Genomic DNA, 23,159 nt, shown 5'->3' on the forward strand with positions numbered 1-23,159 from the left:
CAATACTTTTTAACTTGTATCTTAGACCTCTGATTTCACTAATTAAAAGCTTTAACATCAGGATTGTAAACTATGCTGACGACACGCAGATGATCCTCTCCTTGGAGGGAGAGGATTCAACATCTGTGGAGGCTCTCCACAATTGTCTGCGTGTTACGTCACGATGGCTAAAGGATAACTCCCTCCAGTTTAATGCGGGGAAGACGGAGGTGCTCTTTAGTGCCGGGACTAAGATCTCCGACCGTTTCCAGACAACTTTTGGCCCCCTGAAACAGGGACCAAAGTACGGCCTGTGGATTCAGTCCGTAATCTAGGGGTCTTGTTAGATCAAAGGCTTAGTATGGAAATGCATGCAAAAAAGACGACCGCCTGCTGCTTTGCCATCTTACGCTCCCTGAGGAAAGTCTTGCCTCTTTTACCATCCCAAGCTCGTGCTCAAGTGGTAAGGTGTACTATCCTCAGCAGGCTGGACTATTGCAATGCCCTTTTGCTAGGGTTCCCTGGGTTCTTGCTGGATAGGCTCCAAAGGGTCCAATCAGCTGCTGCTAGGTTGGCTTTGGGGCTTCCGAGAAGAGCACATGGGCCGTCCTCTCTTTGCAAACTGCATTGGCTGCCGGTGAGACAGAGGATACAATTTAAGGCCCTCTGCATAGTTTTTAGGGCTCTTCATGGAATTGTAAATTGTAAATTGTTGTGTCTTGTAAAGCGCACTGCTACCCGGAGGCCTCGTAGCGCTATAGACCGCTGGGGAACCCGTCCTGGCTTTCCCTGTGAGATAGTCCCTCCTGGGGGTCTCCAAGGTGAAACCAGGCATCCCCGGCGTTTGTGTGGGGCCGTTGTGGAGATGAGGCAAGCTAATGCCCAGAGTTGCCGAGTGTGATCCCTGGTCGGAGTAGGCACCGATGCGAGAATTATCAGTCCGCTGATCCTGGTCCAAGACCCTGCCGCGTTGGGAATCGAACCCTGGTCCCGGGCCGTTCTCTGCACTCGGGTCTGCCGCCTCTAACCAGTGAGCCACACCTCTCCACCTGGCCCGGCCTCCTTACAATCGAAATTTGCCTGGTATATTCCAACTAGGCAGCTTCGATCCTCTGCGGACGAGTTGGTAATGGTACCCAGATTCAGGAAAGTCAGAGCCGGAGACAGATCCTTCGAGGTGGCAGCTGCCAAACTCTGGAACATGCTCCCGTTGGAGATTAGGCAAATTATGGAACTTTTTCCGTTCAGGAGATTGATTAAAACTTGGTTATTTCCCGGGGTAACCGCCTGAAAGTTCATGCCCCCCTCGGTCACTGTCCGCTTCTTTTTGAACTAGTCAGCGCCAGGATGCCTGCAAGGTGACAGTGCGCTTAATAAGTGTTTTAAATAAATAAATAATAAATAATTTTAAATAAATTAATAATGTCCAGATTAGACTACTGCAATATGGAATAGAAGGGGGTTCCCCAAGGCTAATAAATGATGTAGGCTGGAACGAGAGGGGGAATTACAAGAGCAAATAGAAAAAATCACCCTGCCAGGAATGATGAGTAGAGGTCCCCGGTGGGATCCAATTTTGATTAGGAGGGAGGAATACCACAATGAAAATCGTCTATAGGAAATATATATTTTTTATTTTGTTTCATTTAGTGCATTTAGTCATATTAGCAAGGTATTTAAAGAATATACATATAAAAATTCATAGAGTCGTCAGTGCTATTCATCATTTTTGGAAATAAGTTCTTAAAGATAAACAAGGAAAAAATATAAACGAGGTATACAGTGTTCCCCTCACTCCGGGAGATAAAAAAGGGGGCTCAACAGGCACTCTGGTCTAAAGATTCATTCATACTCTAAGACATTCAGTCACTTCATACAGATAATTAACATAGGGCCTGCAACAAAAGAGAGATGGAATTATGGTTGCATGGACGTGGGTACACTTTAGGAGCGGCAGAGAGATGGAGTATTATTGCCTTTTCTGATGGTAAACGCCGTAGTAACGCCAACGCGCGTTTCGGTGAGGGGCACCTTCGTCAGGGCTGGCAGAAGAGAGTGGGGAGGGGAACACACTGGCTGAAAGAGTTCAAATAAAAAGTATTTAAGTATATTACATGTTAAAAGGTTTAGTATTGCACAGATTATTACAAGATACATGTTAGCACATTTTAAAAAATGTTTCATAAGATTTCTTAAGATTTCCTAAGGTGAAACAAGTTATCAAGGTCTATGTGGTACATCAACCAGTGGTCTCAATCTAGGTATTCATAGGTGGCGCCCAGGATAGGATACCCCGAGGGTTGGCAATTAGTCCAAACCATCGGGGTTGGAACGGTGAAGACACACAATTTCTAATCGTACTATAGACATTTATCAATCATACTTCCTATTATACATTTCTGTATTTAAGGTTCCCTTACTAGACTGGAGAATGCTATGGTTTTTTTTTGAGGGAGTATTAGGGGGTATTAGGTTCTATGATCATACCTAGGGGGAGTGGGGATCGAGGACTCTAACAGACAAGGTCCTTTCAGGAGAATCGTAGAGATATGTGGCAATGGTTCTCAGCGATGAGGGGAAGGATGATCACACTAGAAGAATGAGAGATAGAGAAATCCCTGCTGCAGTTAAGATGTTTGAAAGGGGAATAGAGGGTTTTTTAAAAAAAAGGACAGATGGGCAGGTGTGCTTACCTGGTATCCAGGTGAGAAACTGATCACCGGTGGAATAGAGGTCGATCAATTTTTAGAAGGCGGGAGCTTCCTTTATTTAGGGAGCACTAAATAAATGATAGAGCATATTTCAAAGGGAGAACATAGGTCATAATACAGACACAAGATACAAGGGCAGATGGAGGGAATCTCAGACGGGTGGGCCTACTTACCTGATACACAGGTGGGAAATTGATCAGCAGTGAGGTGGCGGTCGATAACTTTTAAAATGAAAATGAAAGATAAGGTATATTTCAGAGGAGGGACTTAGATCGAGGTGGAGATACAAAATACAGGGACAGAAGGTGGCAGTCTCATAGGAGAGCTTACCTGGATATGATATTATAAACCAGCCGCGTCTGGAGACTGGAGATGTGGAGACGTGAAATGGACGATAGGTAGGTGGAGCGGATAGAGACTGGATAAAAAAACAGAATGCAGGAGGCAAGAATGAGAGTAGCAATTCCCCATATCGAGTGTGAGCGCGCTGCAGTGGTCAAAATATAGACCAGTCGTTCGTATTTCAGCGTGAGCTCACCTGGAGTTAAGGGGGTTCATGCTGCCAGAAGGCGATATGGAGGCGAAGTAGGTCAGCGAAGCTGGTAAATAGTTGGGTTCAGGTCTGGAGGCAGGGAGAGAAGGATAAAAAATGTGGAGTAGTTAATGGAAAGGTGGGGCTAGGATAGGGGGTTTGGGAAAAGGAAGGGAGAGTTCTGTGCTCCCCTCTAAGGGAATCCAAATGGCTCGAATCCACGACGCGGGGCGGTCCAACCGGGCTGCTGGCTGGCATCAGGATACCAGGATGCAAATGCCAGAAGAAACCGGCCGACTTAAATATAGGTCTAATTAGGGGAATAGTGTTCACCTGGGTGAGATTGACGTAGTGTGGGTAAAGGAAGGACTAAGGAATAGCAGTCCGCGAAATTCGAGCGCCATCTTAGAAAGGGTTACTGAAATGAGAATCGGTATGGGGTAGAGAGCGTGAGGATCGTATAAGCCAATATAGGGTTGAAGGCGAGAGCATAGCACAGAGATGATGCCGAAAAACGCGAAACTAAAAGATCGCGATTTGGGGAATTTTGAACGTTATTTACATGAGGAATTACTAATGTGGGACCCGCTCATATGGCAATAATATGAGTGGATAAGAGACTTGGGTTTATTTGATTTGGGAGCCTTCTTAAGAGTATTTCTCAGAGGGGGAGTATAATAACCCTGGGGTAATACAGGTAAACGACGGACTGAGAGTTCGCAAACTATCGGACTCGGGCGCCATCTTGAGAAGAGATCGCTATGGTGAAATACAGAGGCTCACAATGGACAACAGAAACGATCAGTAGGTTCAGCAGGGGGTATGGGCAAGGGATTGGGGCGTCAAAGTGGAGAGCTAGATATAATCCTTAGTTAGGGATTAATTTGTCTGAAGGTGGAGTAATGGAGGCATAGAAAGATATATGTACCAGAGGAGGGAGAGAACATGGATAATTTCATAGAAATGTGTTCTGCCATGGGCATTCTTCATTGAGACCTTTGAAGACAGAATTCATCAGGAAAATCCAGAAAACCTCCCTTTTTTTTGCGGAGGTTTGTGGGATCAGTTCCAGATCTTGTTTTTATTTTTTCCAGTATGAACCACCGGAGATCATTTTTCGTATGTCCCTTTTCCATCCAATGGGATACAATGGGAGCGGTAGTCTTGAGGTTTCTGATGTTAAACTTATGTTCCCCGACTCTCACCCTGCATTCACGTCCAGTTTCTCCCACATATGGGAGATTGCATGGGCATAAGATAAAGTACACCACATTGTTGCTTCGACAGTTGGTGAATGTCTCATTGCGAGCCACTGAGATGGTTCGCACTGTGGTGGTTATGGAGTCCCCAGTTATGGCCTGTGGGCATGCATGGCATGAACCACATCTGTGGTTTCCAAAGACTGGTTTCATCTTGGTTATAGCACTCTGGGTGCCAGTGATGGTCTCAGTTATCTTCCCTCGAACAAGATGGTTCTTATGATTTTTGTTCCTTTTGAACGTGAAGATAGGTCTTGGTATCGGGGTTCTGTTCTTCTCCAGGTTTAAAAGGTGCCAGCTAGAGTTAATGGCTTGACACACCTTGTGATTTAGATTGGAGTGTCGGGTAATACAGATTAATTAGTCAACATTCTCAGCTCGTTTGGGTTGGAACATATTCTCTCTGTTTGTGTATCTAGCTCGTTTAAAGTAATCCTTGACCAGTTTGGGGGGATATCCGCGGTGTAGTAATTTATCTTTGAGGATATCGGATTGGGTGAGGAAGTCATGGATGTTCGAACAATTTCTCCGAATGCGGAGAAATTGGCTATAGGGAATACTCTCCTTCTGGCAGCGTGGATGGAAACTGCTGAATTGAAGGAGAGTATTTCGGGCAGTCGGCTTGGTGTACAGGGACACTTTGTTGGCCTGGTCATGATGTTCAAACCAGATGTCGAGGAACTCAATCCTCTGTGAATTGGAATGGCAGGTGAATCGTAGATTAGGATCGGCACAGTTGAGCCATAGAATGAATTCGTCCAAAGTAGTTTGATCCCCCTACCATATAAAGAAGATGTCATCAATGAATCTTCTCCAATTTTTGACATTCTCATGGAAATTGGATCCCCCGGGGACCTCTACTCATCATTCCTGGCAGGGTGATTTTTTCTATTTGCCCTTAGACTACTGCAATAGCTTATATCTCAAAATCCAGGAAGGATCTTTAAACAAACTTCAAATACTGCAGAACGCAGCAGCCAGACTCCTTACAGGCACGCCAAAGTTCGACTCAATCTCAGCCAAAATTAAAAAACTTCACTGGCCGCCGCTTAGGAAGCGCACTCAATTTAAGTCCCTCTGTCTGATGTTTAAAACCCTTCAGGGAACCGGACCAGAATTTTTAAAACAATAATTACGCTGGTATACGCCTCATAGAACAATGCGGCCTTCAGAGGCAAGACTCATAACTGTCTCGAGGGTGCAAAAAGCCACTTGGGGAGGAAGAAGCTTCACTGGGAATGTGGCCAGAGCATGGAATGCTCTGCTATTATATCTGCGAAGCCTGACCAATCTTCTGGCCTTCTGGCTGTTTACTAACTGATCTTGCCATCCTCTCCCACGCCTTTCAATCCTCTGTCGGCATTCACACAGCGCCAGGACACCTCCGGGTATCAGTTGCGCTATACAAATACCAATAACATTACCATTAACGTACTCAAGCGTGAACACATTTCACCTTACATTTATGTCTTATCGGAATGCCGTGACTCTCGCTGAGAGGCATCAGAGGTCTGCACATGGTCAAAGACAGTCACCATGTGATTAGAGGGGAGATGGTTTCTAAGAGTGAGAGGCGACTCTTAATGCGTCACAATGTGATCATCTTTAAAGAGGTGCATTTTCAGCTCTTTTCTGTCACAATTTGTAGCTCTGACACTTCCGTATATGCCTGATTTAGTATTCCAAATCGAGAATGAAGGGATTGTGACAAGGTCGATGAACACTAACAATATATCCTATGACAAACCTCAAATGTTTAATTGATGAAGCTCAAAGAGCGATAGAAAGTGATAAACTGAGAAAAACGTAACCTGGAGAATTACTGGAAATTAACGTAAATTGAAAACTAACAAAGAACTACATAACCACAGCTGTGTGACCTGGAAGTTGATTATTTCTCAATATAGCCCTTGTTTGTGATTACCTTACAGTGCTCACGATATCATCTGCACTAGAAGAGATGGGAGCCTGGCGACAGAATCTTGTTACGTAAAATGCTTGTACACATCAAAGTGTAAAGGGACTCAGGTAACAGTGTGACCATGTATGACATGAGTGGGCGGTCTTAGTTATTGAGACATGAATGTCTGACGGGATCATCTTTAGCTCTTTCAACTGTTCGAGAGAGGGTGGTAGTCTCAAATATTGGGGGCACAGATACCAACAGCTTCCCTCATAACCTTTACTTTTTGCATCTACAGTGGGTGCAGATTCCACCTAAGACAGTAACCGTGTCAGGTAGGTGTACTGCTTCCTGGAATCAGCCTCCTTTGCTTTCCCTACTATGGTCGGCAAAGGTAAATGTGCCTTCCACTAAAATGTCACTAGCTCGCTTTTGGTAACGTGGCTTGAGCAATAAAGCCACGCTCGAAGGTAAATCAAAACAGTGGATGTCACAAATTTCAATACAATGTAGAAAAAAAGAGACAAAGAAATTCAAAATTCAAAGTTTAGAGAAACAGGAGTATTTAATAATTACTCAGAAGTGAAAATTAAAACCAGGTCAGTAGTTTAAGGGTTATTAATTAGCAAAAACAACTGACCCAAAGGAAGTAAAGGACTCATTTAGTTGTGTGTTCAAAACCACAAAAAAGGTAAATAAGGAAAAAAAGCAGATCCACTGAATCAATCAGGAAGTCACATACAAAAAAGTAGGGGACCTCGCTAGCCATGCTCGAGGGGCACTGGTAAGTCCAATTTCTGGTGATGATGAACACTGGAATTTGATGCAATGTTTTGGGCTCAATCAGTTCCAGAAGCGCAGAAGTGTCCTGAAGTGCAAAATTCCCACAGAGTAGAGTTGGGTCATCTAGTTGAACCTGAATTCACGGCCATCAAAATCTATGAAACTTCAGGCAGCTACAACAGCTGCGAAGTCTTCGGAGCTTCCAAGTTATAGAGATGGTTCAAGGTTGATTATAAGAGCCAAAGCATGGAACACAGTGTGAAACAAGCAGCGTACTGGAGCTCACGCTGGAGGTTCAAACATGAAACTTGTAACCGCCAAGCTGTATCACAGCAGGTTTAAAGGTTGTTCAGCGATTCGAACCCATATCTCACTTATCAAAGTGGAAAGGATACCAATAAAGGCAGATCAAGGTGCAGGCATCTCAGGGTTTGGGCTCTTTGTGCTTACACTGTAGCCGTACAGCGAAGGTGTTCATCGTATAAAAATGTATACAAATGATAAGACCTCAGAACCAGGTAAAAGCAAAGTACATTTCTGTGCTTATGTTGTGGTGAAACCAACAAAATCAGGTAATAGGAAGAGAAGGGAAAATACAAAACAAATCACGATAACTTGGTTAAGAACATGGAGAAATGACCTGATCCTACTACAGTAATGATACATCGCTGCAACAGGAGGCCCTCAGGAGACGAGTGATGTAGCAAGTCCAGGAAAATTGCTTCAAGGTATTCGTTGCCGCTCCCCAGCCAAACAAACACACCGGACGAGTGCTCTGGTGTTCGCGCAGGCCCATCCCAATTGCTCGCGTCCACTTTAGAGTTACCACAAAAAGGAAACACTCAGGTTAAGTTGGACACCTCGAGCCTATTCGCAAAGGTACCTTACACCTGTGAGTTATCTATACATACAAGGATACTCGTAGAGTAACTTTGCTAGTTTTAGCTATTCTGCATTACGATAAAGTTACTCATAAGTGTTGACTTGCACATCTGCACACGCTTAAACAGAGGTGGAGTAAAATTTACAAATGTAACTTACTTCGGCCAAAGTGGAGCAATAGAAAGTGCAGCACCATAAATAGCCAACCACTGGTAATGCAAAGCCCTCCCATAGGAAATAATGGAGAGGGACTTAAAAATCGAACTCATTCAAAAAGATAAAATAAAATTATGTATTTTGCCTTTTAAAAATACACACACCTTCAAAAGAATATTATAAAATTACATATATTTAAAATTAATTAGTTCATGATCATATATGTTAATCTTTTAATTGTAAAAATATTGCAACTATTAAAAAATACTTTCAATTAATTCTATACATGATTTTTTAAGGATGTACCCCTCGGAATAGAGGTGAATAAGGCAAATCAGTAATTCGGAGTACATAATAAGAAAATCAGATGATTTTAGCTAGTTGGGATTTTTGAAACAGATCTGTAAGAAAAACTTTTTTTTTACATTTAAAATCAATTAAACCTCTAAGTAAACTGTGAGTTATTATTGAAGCATTTTTTAATTTGTTCTATATTTAAACTTTATAACATTTACATTTGTAGTGTAATACACAATTTAAATATTCTTTATATTTTTTACACAGGGAAAACCCCACCCAAGTTGAATATACAGAAGATATATTTGTATTAAGGTTTAATTAAAGATGTCTCACCTAAATTATCATTTATAATATGTATTAATAATTTTTAAATGGATTGTATTGTAATTGCATGTATATAGTTCTTATTACCCCTCACGATACAAAAGGGGGTGGTGATGGACGGAGCATCTGAATCAATCAAACACTCACACCCAGTCAACAGATCTGGGTTTTATCCATCACCGTTCTTTAGCCCACTTTGCCACCCCAGTTCAGACATGGCTATATGCAAATCAGTCTGACCCTGTGCCTCATGGGAACAGTCCAGCCCGAACTGCCAAGCCATGTCTTCCCTGGACCGGAAACAAGCTTCCGAGGACCGGTTTCTGGCATTCCAGCCGTCTTCAGCCCGGCTTGCTTGAATCCAGTGGCAAAGTGAGCAAGGGACTCACGTCTGAGCATACCCTGCCACACTTATGGCGGCCAAAAGCGGTACAAAAGGGGGTGGTGATGAACGGAGCATCTGAATCAATCAAACACTCACACCCAGTCACAGATCTGGGTTTAATCCATCACCGTTCTTTAGCCCACTCTGCCACCCCAGTTCAGACATGGCTATATGCAAATCAGTCTGACCCTGTGCCTCATGGGAACAGTCCAGCCCGAACTGCCAAGCCATGTCTTCCCTGGACCGGAAACAAGCTTCCGAGGACCGGTTTCTGGCATTCCAGCCGTCTTCAGCCCGGCTTGCTTGAATCCAGTGGCAAAGTGAGCAAGGGACTCACGTCTGAGCATACACTGCCACACTTATGGCGGCCAAAAGCGGTACAAAAGGGGGTGGTGATGGACGGAGCATCTGAATCAATCAAACACTCACACCCAGTCAACAGATCTGGGTTTAATCCATCACCGTTCTTTAGCCCACTCTGCCACCCCAGTTCAGACATGGCTATATGCAAATCAGTCTGACCCTGTGCCTCATGGGAACAGTCCAGCCCGAACTGCCAAGCCATGTCTTCCCTGGACCGGAAACAAGCTTCCGAGGACCGGTTTCTGGCATTCCAGCCGTCTTCAGCCCCGCTTGCTTGAATCCAGTGGCAAAGTGAGCAAGGGACTCACGTCTGAGCATACCCTGCCACACTTATGGCGGCCAAAAGCGGTACAAAAGGGGGTGGTGATGGACGGAGCATCTGAATCAATCAAACACTCACACCCAGTCAACAGATCTGGGTTTAATCCATCACCGTTCTTTAGCCCACTCTGCCACCCCAGTTCAGACATGGCTATATGCCATCACTCGGTCCATCACTTGTTGTTTTTGCAATCGCCGCCCTAAGTGCGCTGGGGATGCCCAGACATGGGTCCCAGGCACTCCACACCACTTGGAGTCAAGCTAGCCGGGCTGATGAGAGGTGTTACCTCGAAACTGGTCCGGTCCTCGGATGCTTGATTCCGTTCTGGGAAGGACATGGCTTTTGTAGTTCGGACTGGACTGTTCCCATGGGGCAACAGGGTCAGAGCTGATTTGCATATCGCCATTGTCTAACCCAGGGTGGTGTGGAGTGCAAAAAAACGATGGATTTGGGCCCAGATCTTTTGACTGGGGGAATGTGTGACATTGATCCACATTCGGTCCATCACTTGTTGTTTTTGCAATTGCCGCCCTAAGTGCGCAGGGGTTGCCCAGACGTGGGTCCCAGGCACTCCACACCACTTGGAGTCAAGCTAGCCGGGCTGATGAGAGGTGTTACCTCGAAACTGGTCCGGTCCTCGGATGCTTGATTCCGTTCTGGGAAGGACATGGCTTTTGTAGTTCGGACTGGACTGTTCCCATGGGGCAACAGGGTCAGAGCTGATTTGCATATCGCCATTGTCTAACCCAGGGTGGTGTGGAGTGCAAAAAAACGATGGATTTGGGCCCAGATCTTTTGACTGGGGGAATGTGTGACATTGATCCACATTCGGTCCATCACTTGTTGTTTTTGCTATTACCCCTCACGAGGCATCAAAGCGCTTTTTCGGAGAGTAGCACACTACTACGGAACCCATTAAAGGATTAGTGTACAAGTACAAGTAAGCTTTATTTCGATATATAAAAACATATCATAAAAGCAAAACATCACAGTATAAAACAATAATCGAACAAACAACTTACAGTTCATTGTGCCTTTAAAAAGATCTGTCCATTTGGACAAGAAAAGCATGTTAAAAGGGGGAGACGTTATTGAATCATCAGTTTTTTAGTGGTTCTTATACGCCAAGCCCATCCTAGGAATTTTGCCAAACAGATGGCAAGAAAGGGTCTTGTGTCTGAGAGCAGTATTCTCAAAGCTTCCAGGTGTGATCGGGTTCCTAGGCTCCTGAAAAGAGGCTTCAACCACCTCCGTCTGGGAGCCAGATAGGCTCGACACTCAAATAAAAAATGTGCAACAGATTCTGTTTTCAGCTCACAAAATGGGCAGTCGGGAACAGTTTGCAAGGGTGGTTTCCAGGTAGAAGTGAACTGGCATAAAGGTAAAACCCCAACCCTGAATTTAAAATATAAAGCCCTATCATAAGGACTGTGGATCAGGTCCATATAAGCTTCTCTGGAGGGGTCACATTTGACCATCAGGAAGTTGGCAACAGTTTTTGGATGGTTTGATTTACCCAGTCTCTCGCTATCGACCCAAGACCAATAGTCCCTCTTCAGTTCCTGTTTGGGAGGTGCGGTTTTGTTTTCCCACGCAGATCCTAGACCAAGCAAGATAAGTGCCTTCTTAACCTCTCTAAGCCAGGCGATCTTGTGCCAGCCGGGAAGGGACAAGACGTCTTTTAGGGCATCCGCATAGCTGTGGAGTTCAGGAACATTCCAAATTCTGGACCACAGCAATAAGGGGCGTAGTTTAGCTTGCTCGCAGATGGGGCGGGTACCTGCGTCGAGCAAGAGTGGGATTGTGGGAGTGCTCTGGGGTAACCTCATCAAGTCTTTATGAAATTTATTTTCTAGGTGGGCCAAGGTGTCCACTCTCTGGGTTCCCCAAAGTTCTGCGCCATACAATGCTGCACTCACAACCCTGGCCCTATAAATGTCAAGAAGTGCCCCGATCGGTTTGTGGAGGAGGCACGTTGTTCTTTAAGTAGAGCGCCAACAACCCTCTTGTGGGTTAGAAACACTTTCTGGTGGTGGGCCTTCCAATTCATACTATCACAGAGGCGTATGCCTAGATAGTCAAATTCTTTGACCCGTTCTAGTGGAACAGAGTCTAGAGTGGGGGGTTTAACTGTTTTCTTCGGGGGGTTGAGGACAAGAAATTTGGTCTTGCCAATATTTATTGCTAAGCCCTTGGTATCACAGAAGGCCTTAAAGCTGGTAAGTAGCGCCTGTATGCCTGTAGGTGACTTCGAAATCAGGAGGGTGTCATCCGCAAACAGGAGCGTCGGGATTTTCCTTCCGGCCAGGGATGGTGCATCTGCAGGATGTTGTAAAAGATGCTCCACCACTCCATTTACGTACAGCGAAAACAGAGTGGGGGCAAGCACACACCCCTGGCGGACGCCCCTGTCTACTGGGATACACGGTGTTTTTTCTCCCTGGGCACCCCATCTGATTTGAGCAAAGTTGTTTGCATGGAATTTTATCAATAAGGCCAGAAGGTAGGGAGGTAGACCTAGACCGTCAAGGACTCTCCACAGTAATGCTCGTGGGACCAGGTATTGGATATTGGATATTGGAGGGGTATTTGTAAAGCGCAGACGTTCGCTCCGAAGGGAGCATCTTGGCGCTATGAAAACCTGGGACCAGATCAGAGGGAGGGCAGTGGGGGGTTTAGATGGCTGCTTTAGTCCAGTCGTCAGAGAGATTAAAAATCCATGTTTTGAGGTGTTTCCTAAAGGGTTTCTCTTGCGTCTGGAATCTAAGATGCTTTGGCATACTATTCCATACTATTCCAGGTCGAAGGCAGTTTTTAAGTCTATAAAGACTAAGTATAGACTGCCTCCTCCTAGCACCACTACCTTCCAATAGAGCATTAGAAGGCGGAAAGTCTGCTCGACGGTGCCTGTCCCTGATCTAAAACCCGCTTGGAAATCAGATAATATCTGGTTGTCGTCCACCCACTCCAAAATCCTGCCCAATACCACTTTCCCCGCCACCTTTTGCGTTGTGTCCAGCAAACTGATGGGGCGGTAATTAGCTGGGTCTTCTCTGTTGCCTTTCTTGAAAATGGGGACGACTTCAGCGCCCCTCCAAGAGTCAGGGAAGGATCCCCCCAACGTAACCTCATTTAGAAGTGCAGCAATTAGTCTGCTCCAAAATGGGGGGTTATTTTTTATCAGGTCGCCCGGGATCCCGTCCGGGCCTGCCGCTTTGTTGGGAACAATACAACTAATTGCCTTCTCTACTTCTACAGCGGTGAATGCAACTTCGTTTGGTGGGAGGACTGTGGGACTGAGCCGTGGTAGCGGGTCTGGTTGGGGGAGCCCTGTTTGCACTGTATACAAGTTCGAAAAATGGGCAAACCAGGCAGCGCCCGGGATGTTACAAGTCAGTTGATGATCTATGGGCTTGTCTCTTGACCTTAGCAAGTCCCAAAACCCCTTGGCATCCTTCCTTGTACTTGCCTCTGTTAGATCACGCCAAAAATTGAAGTCATAAGACCGCTTGGCCTCAGTCACAGATTTCCTGTAGAGTTTCCTTGCAGACCTGATGACAGCTTGGTCTTTTCCTTTTACTGCGGCCACGAGTTCGCTCTTAGCATTTCGGCAATTCGCTGTGAACCACTTTCCGTTTGCTCTCGGGACGCCTTTTGCAGCGCTTCTGGCGCTGGGTTTCGAAATGGTGAATAGCCCACTTAGTGCTGTTACTGTCTCTAAAAATAGTGATAAGAACTTTTTACTATCGCCGTTTGTAACACCAAACTTGGATTCAGCCTGTAGTAGGATGGTTTCAGCTTGTGTCATCCTTGCCTCGTCTGCTGCGACTCTTGCCCATTTGAGACGTCTCCCACAATTCGAGGGGACAATCTCACGTGAGGATTTCCATATCTGGTTGGTGGTTTCTTGAGAGCCCTGGTACCAGGGAACAGAAATGGTTACAGCAAGAGGGTTGTGGTCGCTATCACAGGTTTCTATAACCTCCATGTCTTGGTGGTATGACCAGAGGGTATAGTTGAGCATGACAAAGTCAATTCTGGAAGAGTGGCCCGTCCTATTATATGTGTGGGCACCCATGGGATCTGACCTAGAACGCCCATTTGTTGCTCTCAAATTATGCTCCATACAGAGAGCGTTTATATCGATCACCCTTTGTGTCCATTTCGGGATCGGGTCAAGGTTCAAGATGGGGATTCCCCTCCTATTATCCTCCTCATTAGTGTCCAGAATATCTTCTTTAGCTAAAGGCTCAAAACAGCAGTTAAAATCGCCTGCCAGCAGGACGAGAGAGTCAGCGTCGCAGGCAGCCAGGTTGTTGCTTAAACCTAGTGAGGTTAAAGATCCTCCGTTCCTGCTGTCCCTTAAATAGATATTAAATAGTTCTAGCTTCCTTCCCCCTTTGTGATGGAGTGTTAGCCATTGGAGGTCGGGAGATTCAGTCGGTCTTTGGAGAACGCTGAGGTCTAGAGCTATATTGATCCAAATAAGGAGACCGCCGGACGGGCGTCCTTTGGAACCTTGATGATGAACAGCCGGGACGTAGAAGGTCGAGAACCCCACTCTATGTCTAGGTTCTTGGCACCATGTTTCCTGTAGCAAACAAATGTCGTAGGGTGCCAGGAAGGTGTTCCATTCCGGGTTGTCAAGGTTGCGTTCGAGGCCAGCCACATTCCAGCTTAAGATCTTCAGTGAAGATTCACCGGGTGGAGAGATTTTAGGAACGTTAGTGGATAAGGAAGAGTTTTCTTCATCCGGAATAGTTGGTATTGGGGAGATCTTAGTCTGATAAAGATCAGCGGGGGCAGCACTGTCTGGCAGTTTGATCTCCATTAGATTGGGTTGAGCGGGAGGAGGTGGGGTCAGGCAGTGGCTGTCTGGCCATAGTTCCATCCTTATACGATCTGGAGTAGCCGTTTTAGTCAGATCCAAGACACGTGGCGTGCGAGTCAGGGGCCCGTCATCGTTGTATTGTGGGCTGAAAGTTTGATTTCCAGATATTTCTGTGTTCATGGGAAACAAAGCTTTTTCAAGTTGTGAGGAAGCGGGGGGCGCAAAAAGTCAATCGACCTCCTCCAGGCCTCCAAATCTGTTGTAGGTTGAAAGGCCATTCCAATGTAAAAGGGTGTCCATTGGCCTCGTGGGATGGATGTTCCATGGATGGTGCTGCACCAAGGACCAGTTATCCACTTGGGTGTGTACTTGGCGTGGAGGGTAAAAGTAGGATAACGGCCTCGGGATGACAAGGGATTCTTCGCTAGTTGGCCAAGAACAAATATGGCGTGCCGTATGTGGGTCATCAAAAGTTACAACTACGCAGTCCCCTTGCTTGGATTTCTTTGTTGGGCCCACCCAGGGTATTCTACGGACCATCATTACCCGGCTTCTCTTGCCATTAGGAGCTGGTCTGTTAACGCTAAGCCAGTGCATTGTTTTGTTTTTCAATGACCAATGGTTTTCATATTGGTCAATGCCGAGGACAGGGACACCTGTCAACACAACTACGTATTCATTGGCCTCTGGAGGAAGATCTATATAGCCTCCTCTAAAATTTTCTTTTGGGCGAGGGCCCTGGGTTTCAGTAGGGTGGGGTCTAGTAGGTGGTGCCAGATTTGGATTTGTTTTTTGCGGCTTAGGATTCCGTGCAGGAGCCTGCGGTTTGGAAGCCTGAGGTTTAGCGGTCGTGGAGATTTGGTCCACAGCCACCGTCCTCGGCTTGGGAACAGGCCTTGCAGCAGCAGGTACTGGAGCGGGGTGCTGCTCAGCTTGTACAGCAGGAGCTGGCAATTGTGGGTCGGATAAGGACACGCCCTGGTTTTCAAGATTTCTCAGGCCAAGAGTGGCCAGAGCAATAATGCTCTTCTCCATCTCGAGTAGATTGTTTTCTATCCTAGACAATCTTAAGTCGAGTGGTGAGAGGAGTATTTTTAGTGTTTCCCAAACTTGGTCAATGAATTCCTTCTCATTTTGTCCCTGATCCTGCCCCTGCGACCCCTCAACCTCTGGGGTGATGGTAGCTAGGCCCTCTCCCATTTTTTGGCATACTGGCTGCGATCTTAAGGGACCCTCAGGTAAGACAGTACATGCCTGAGTATTGGCCATTGTGAGTTGTTGGGAAACTGCCACTTTAGCCTTTTTGCGGGAGTAGGCTGAGCGTGATTGGCGTTTTCTTTTGGATTGCGCGCCACTAACACAGGAAGTAGTTGGAATTACTTGGGCAGGAGGGTTAGGGGTGGGGGACTGGGCATAGGGAAGTGCAGGGAAACTTAGCTCTTCTAAAGTGCGTGTTTGCTCTAAGGGCGGAGTGAGAGAGGGAGTAATCGGGGGATGATGTAAATCAGCCTGAGTCATGATGCTATTTGGGCGAACAGGGCGAGCAGGGGTGACAGCAGAGGCTATATGGCCTAGGGATGATTTTTTCGAATGGGCCATTACCTCGGACAACCTACGTGCGGCTGCCAGTTCTAGGGATACCCGAGTTTGGAGTTTGGATATTTCTTCATCAATAGCTATATTAGTGCGAGTGATGAAGTCATCCATAGGACCACTGACTTGTGAACCGCCTTTGGCGGCCTTGCTACGTGTCATCCTAGTGCTCATAATGCTTACGATAGAATTGGGGCCCTCGCACACCCTGCTAGATAAGTTGCCTCTATTAAGCTGGCCTAGCTTAACGCAATGGTAGAACAACACGCGGGGTAGGAGTAGCAAGGGGGGTGGGCCAGGGCCGTCCGCTGCCGTCCTCGAACGGCCTCAAACGGCTCGCTCTTAGCCCGGTCTTTGCTCCGGGCTGCGTCCCGCGCTGCGGGAGGAGTGGCCCCAGGTATAGCAGGGTCTGAGGGCAGTGGGCGGGCCGGCAGGGAGAGCGGACCGGAAGTGGTCAGCGGTCTCTCAGGGACTCCTGGGAATTGGAGTCCCTGATACGCTCGCAGCCCTGCAGCCCTCCGGTGGTATTGGTCTCCCACTCCTCCTCTCCTGGCAACGAAGCGGCACCCGCGGAGCGGGTGCGGCGAGCTATTCGCAAAGTCCTCCTCTCAGTGACCAGCCAGAGGTGAGCGCGTCCCAGCTAACCGCTATGAAGTAAGGTCTCCCAATTGTTAGGTCCGCTGGTGGGGCTTTAACAAACCCTCAGGTGGGCGGTGGGCGGGCCGGCAGGGAGAGCGGACCGGAAGTGGTCAGCGATCTCTCAGGGACTCCTGGGAATTGGAGTCCCTGATACGCTCGCAGCCCTGCAGCCCTCCGGTGGTATTGGTCTCCCACTCCTCCTCTCCTGGCAACGAAGCGGCACCCGCGGAGCGGGTGCGGCGAGCTATTCGCAAAGTCCTCCTCTCAGTGACCAGCCAGAGGTGAGCGCGTCCCAGCTAAGCGCTATGAAGTAAGGTCTCCCAATTGTTAGGTCCGCTGGTGGGGCTTTAACAAACCCTCAGGTGGGCGGTGGGCGGGCCGGCAGGGAGAGCGGACCGGAAGTGGTCAGCGGTCTCTCAGGGACTCCTGGGAATTGGAGTCCCTGATACGCTCGCAGCCCTGCAGCCCTCCGGTGGTATTGGTCTCCCACTCCTCCTCTCCTGGCAACGAAGCGGCACCCGCGGAGCGGGTGCGGCGAGCTATTCGCAAAGTCCTCCTCTCAGTGACCAGCCAGAGGTGAGCGCGTCCCAGCTAAGCGCTATGAAGTAAGGTCTAGTGGTGAATTAGTATAGTGAAAACTGAAATTAATTTGAGTGGTGGACATGTTAGTCTGTTATTTGGATTGAAAAGATGAAAATCTCTGCAACGTGGTGTCACCTGATTGCCTGAAATAACCTGAAATTTGATTTTGGGCATTAATTATAACATATGTAATTATACGTAACTTAAAATGAATGTTATATTAGTGTTCAACAAATGTTATTAAAACATTGTAAAATAATTAATGTTTTTCTTTTTAGATATTTTTTGCCTTGAATGACATTTATTTAGATTTTTAATTAGTTTAAAATATTTAATTTAATGCCGTTTTAATTTATGTCCGTACCTCCCTTATTATTAATGGGAGTGTGTTGCAGTTCCAGTGGATGACCATGTGTGATGTTGGACTCTGAGCTCGGGTACATTTACAACTGTTTTATGTACATCATGGCCGTTGTGACTTTAGAGGTGTGGTTTGTAAATAGCAATGGGTTTACTCTTTTGTGGGCGAGTGCTTGTCCGTCCCTACACCCCTCCTTGTTCCTCCCTTAGCCCCTCCCCTTTATTAATAAATATTTCCCATTTTACACCCACTCCCACTCTGTCCCTCTCGCATATACTACAAAAAGTATATAAACATGTGCGGAAACTCTGCAGTCGAGGCAGGCAACTCCACAAAGAAAAAGATAGGAGAGGCAGAACGACAGCACATACTTTGTGAATCGCATTTTGTGTTACTTTAGTCGTCTTATAGTAGGTTATGAATAGGCCTGATTATCTGTGAGACTCTCTTGGGTGTATCTGATGAGATTGTAAAGCTGGTGAAACTGTACTCAGCAGATGGGAAGCAGGTTCCATTTGTAGCAAAAAGGACATAGAAAGAGGTCACTCAAGTGGGTCTTTGTAATGCAAGGCCATGTCCCCTCGGAACAGAAGTAATTAGGACTATTTACAGTCAAGCCAAGAACGGTTTGCATATGGCTGGCCTCGTCTGTAGTTGCACAAAGACTAGAGAATGATGCGGTGGGGTGTTGCTGAGATTAACTAGCAGTCCTTCCATCACCTTGAGTTTATCTCAGTGATCAGCCCTACGTGGCACAGAACAGATGTTGGTCCCATAGAGACCTATGACACAGGGACTCCTGCTGCAGCCCCCTGGTGAGGCTCATTAAGGCCGGAAACAGTTCAGGTTGCATGCATTCCTGAATCTAGCAGCGTAGCCTCAAAGTTCAGGATCGAATGGCCTTTGAGGGTCAGAGCCTCGGCCTATAAACACTCAGGGAATGAAACACGCTGAATGGAATGAGGCCACAAATAGTTACAAAGGAATGAGTTTAATTCAAGCATTTCCATCGCTCGCTGCGTGCTGTTCTCAGTGGAGTTTGTAGAACAATCAATGGAGTGGAGTCTTTGTGGCTGCTTCATGTAAAGGTTTTGCGATGCTGAAAGCTCCTCCTCAGGGTTGACCGTGAGCACCTTTTATTCTCCCACATTGTCTCTCTTACGTAGAAAGGTTACATTTACAACTGAAGTTTTTTCAAATTGAGAGCACGGATCATTTTCTTTCTCGTTGTGGGTTCTCTTATGTTGAATGACCTTTCCCAGGCATTTAGAGCTACGACGAGGTTTTTTCCAGTTAAGTACTCGCAGGTTGAGTGAGACCAGATTTCCGACTTTTTCAGCATTCAGAGAGCTAATCAGGTTTTTTCCCAGTGTGAGTTCCCTCATGGTGAGTGAAAGTTGTTTTATGACTGAAGCTTTTCTGGGATTCAGAACACTGATAGGGTTTCTGCCCAGTGTGGGTTCTCTCATGTGCAGTAAGGCTGTATTTCTGACTGAAGCTTTTCTGGGATTCAGAACACTGATAGGGTTTTTGTCCAGTGTGGGTCCTCTCATGTACAGTAAGGCTGGATTTCTGCTTGAAGCTTTTACAGCATTCAGACAACTGATACAGTTTGAGGCCAGTATGGATTCTCTGATGTACAGTTAAACTGGATTTGTAAGAGAAACTGTTTTGGCATTCAGAGCACTGATAGGGTTTATACCCAGTGTGGGTTCTTTCATGTACAGTAAGGCTGTATTTCTGACTGAAGCTTTGCCAGCATTCTGAGCACTGATACGGTTTTTGCCCAGTGTGAGTTCGCTCATGTTTTGTAAGGCTGGATTTCTGACTGAAGTTTTTCGAGCATTCAGAGCACTGATACGGTTTTTGCCCAGTGTGAGTTCGCTCATGTTTTGTAAGGATGGATTTTTGACTGAAGCTTTTCGAGCATTCAGAGCACTGGTAAGGTTTTTGTCCAGTATGGGTTCTTTCATGTTTATTCAGATAGGATTTGCTACTGAAGCTTTTACAGCATTCAGAGCACTGATACGGTTTATGTCCAGTGTGGGTTCTTTCATGTAAAGTGAGAATGAATTTGCCACTGAAGCTTTTCGAGCATTCAGAGCACTGATACGGTTTTTGTCCAGTGTGGGTTCTCTCATGTGCAGTAAGGCTGGATTTCTGACTGAAGCTTTTCGAGCATTCAGAGCACTGATACGGTTTAAGCCCGGTGTGGGTTCCTTCATGTAAAGTGAGCTTGGATTTGGCACTGAAGCTTTTACAGCCTTCAGAGCACTGATACGGTTTAAGCCCAGTGTGGGTTCTTTCATGTACCGTAAGGCTGGATTTGCGAGTGAAGCCTTTCTGGCATTCAGAACACTGATACAGTTTTTGTCCAGTGTGGTTTCTTTCATGTACAGTGAGATTGTATTTCTGACTGAAGCTTTTCGAGCATTCAGAGCACTGATAAGGTTTTTGTCCAGTGTGGGTTCTTTCATGTAAAGTGAGTTTGAATTTGCTACTGAAGCTTTTATAGCATTCGGAGCACTGATACGGTTTTTGTCCAGTGTGGGTTCTTTCATGTACAGTGAGATTGGCTTTGATACGGAAGCTTTTAAAGCATTCAGAGCACTGATACGGTTTTTGTCCAGTGTGGCTTCTTTCATGTACAGTGAGATTGAATTTGCTACTGAAGCTTTTACTGCATTCAGAGCATTGATACGGTTTTTGTCCAGTGTGGGTTCTTTCATGTTTAGTCAGATTGGATTTGCTACTGAAGCTTCTACAGCATTCAGAGCACTGATAAGGTTTTTGTTCAGTGTGAGTTCCCTGATGTTGAATCAGACTGCCACTAAAACTGAAGCTTTTTTGGCACGTGGAGCACTGATACGGTTTTTGTCCAGTGTGAGTTCTTTCATGTACAGTGAGATTGGATGTGGCACTGAAGCTTTTCGAGCATTCAGAGCACTGATACGGATTTTTCCCAGTGTGGGTTCTTTCATGTACCATGAGGCTGGATTTGCGACTGAATCCTTTCTGGCATTCACGACACTGATAGGGTTTTCGTCCAGCGATACTTTCCTCATGTTTAGTGAGGTGGGATTGATAACTAAAGCTGTTCTCACAGTCATTGCTCTTATTAGGGTTGTTTGTTTCTCCAAGTTGGGTTTGTTCCTGGATACCTGTCATCTTAAGACTGAATTTGATTTCTGATCATGTACTTGTTTGTCACAACTCAGCATGACCTTCTAAAATACATTTCAGATGCTCTTCTTAACATATGTATTTAACTAATTATAATTTTTTCCTGGAGATATTTTTCCTACCTTAAAAGGCACCTATCTAACTTGTCTTATTAACTTTCACCGAGGAGCCCCTTGGATTTATTAAGATGCCCTCATGGATTCATTTTCTCCAAGTTATGCCCGGGTGAATTCTCTCAAGTTAATTAGTCTCATTAGTGATTCTAGTTTATCCCATTTGATCTAGGAGTTCTAAAAGCACTGATTAGGTCTTTGGGCTTTAGTGTTTGCCTGGTAGGTATGTTTGTTCATACAAGTAATGACAGATGATTAGGGCATGCCAGGGCGGTTTATGAATTATCAATAGCGTAACACTGGCCCCTTTTATACTTTCTGGACAAGTAAATGGTTTTTTGCTCAGTGACTAAGACAGGCACATGATCGACGTTGTAAGTTACAGAACACTTTGAAACCACTTGGATCAACCCAAGAGACAGAGTTGGTCGGGGAAAATCTTCCTATATTAGAAATGATAATCCAGCATCTTTGCCGAAACGACATCTGAGAAAGAGCATTTACAATTTGTTTCTTTTAAACAATCTTTTCACTCCTCTGAATCACAGGAGACACAGTCAAAAGCTTGCGCATGTAAACCGGGGATATTAGTCTTTTTGACGGTTCTGTCACATCACAACACGTCCACGGATGCCGAGCTGTTGGGGAGGGGTTGGGTCTCCAAAGCCTTTCTCATAAACCAACAAACAGAATTTACAACACTGAGTTTTCTCAAGTGCACTGCGTGGGAATCAATTGTGGCAAATGTTCTCCTCAATCTCAGTTACTGACACTTGGTAAACATTTATGATCATTTTCCTTTAGGATTTGACAACTTTCATATACACCAGTTTCTTCCGCTCCAACATCCTCACCATTCATGGCACATACAATGTGTTTCTTCTCTAGAACTCGAGAATGTTTTAACTTTCCTTGAAATAATCCTTTTCGTTGTGTTTCACTAAATTTAAACCTTCTTTTTTCTGTTCATGCTTCTGTCACCTGTAGAAATGGAGTCAAAAATTGTAAATGAACACAAAGACAAAGTATTTGTGACTTTATACTTTGCACAAAGAAAGCATTAACAAAAACAAGAAAGGAAATCAGTTTGAGTTGCATTTCTGATAGTGGTGAAACAGTGTAGATCGGGAGCTTGGGATCACTGGAAATCAAGGATGTGAGAGCAAAAGAAGTAAATATTTAAGAAATAAACACAGATTCTCAGAAGCAGCCACCACTATCAAATTGCAATTTCAGTGATAACGGCTGGCGTCATAGTGAGATATTTGTAATTCTTGAAAAAAATTACTAGATGTTATTTACTCCCCTGCCCAACTAGAAAGTTAATCTATTCCTTTTTCCAGTGATCTAGGAGGGGGCATTTTATTGAACAGGATAACAGTAAAGGAAACCAAAAAGGATCAAGAAAAGAAAAACACAAAACAGAGGAAGGAGAAAAAAGGCTATCTTCCACTCTCACCACAGGGGTCCAGCACAGGAAACTCTGCAGTAGGCCTGGGTGGTAAATTCCGTTCCGCTCGTGGAATTTGCAGAATTTGGGTAATTTTGCGTTCTGCGGAGAACACGGAATTGCGAATAATCTGCGATCCGCGGTTTTGCAGAATTTTCTGCTTGTTTGCGCTTTCAAAATGCGTGTTCGCAAGATATTTCTCCCCGAGCACGCAAACAGCATTCGCGAACAAGAACAAATCAACGCGAACAGGTGGAACAAGCAATTCAGCATGTTCGCTGAACTTTTGCGTGCTCGCTGAGATTTTTTACCGTTTTGCGAAGCTTCGCGTAGCGCGAATACTCAAATTCTGCCCACCCCTACTCTTCAGCAGATGCTTGTGTACCCATAAGTTACTTTTAAATACAGTGCCCCCAAGGTCAGCACCAGGTGCAGTTCCACCGGTCGCACCACCCTAAAGCAAGCCCTGTGTGCATGTGTGTCCACACACATGTACTGTGAAACCTGG

The 23,159-nt window shown here is 45.7% G+C and overlaps 1 protein-coding gene and 1 long non-coding RNA gene across 4 annotated transcripts in view; both read right to left on the reverse strand.

The window, feature by feature from the left end:
• The window catches only part of LOC147729388 (uncharacterized), a 421,174-nt gene that overhangs the window by 178,989 nt on the left and 219,026 nt on the right, over positions 1–23,159 (reverse strand). The window lies entirely within an intron of this gene.
• The window catches only part of LOC147729389 (uncharacterized), a 223,942-nt gene continuing 219,059 nt past the window's right edge, over positions 18,277–23,159 (reverse strand). For all 3 annotated transcript variants that reach the window (XM_086959694.1, XM_086959695.1, XM_086959696.1), the window contains exon 3: positions 18,277–22,182. In XM_086959694.1, the coding sequence (XP_086815820.1) occupies positions 19,256–21,073 (1,818 nt within the window). In that variant the 5' untranslated portion in view covers positions 21,074–22,182 and the 3' untranslated portion in view covers positions 18,277–19,255. The remainder of the gene's footprint in view (positions 22,183–23,159) is intronic.

Source organism: Lissotriton vulgaris, chromosome 2_2, assembly GCF_964263255.1.
Source record: "Lissotriton vulgaris chromosome 2_2, aLisVul1.2, whole genome shotgun sequence".
In the NCBI taxonomy this organism is placed as follows: domain Eukaryota; kingdom Metazoa; phylum Chordata; class Amphibia; order Caudata; family Salamandridae; genus Lissotriton; species Lissotriton vulgaris.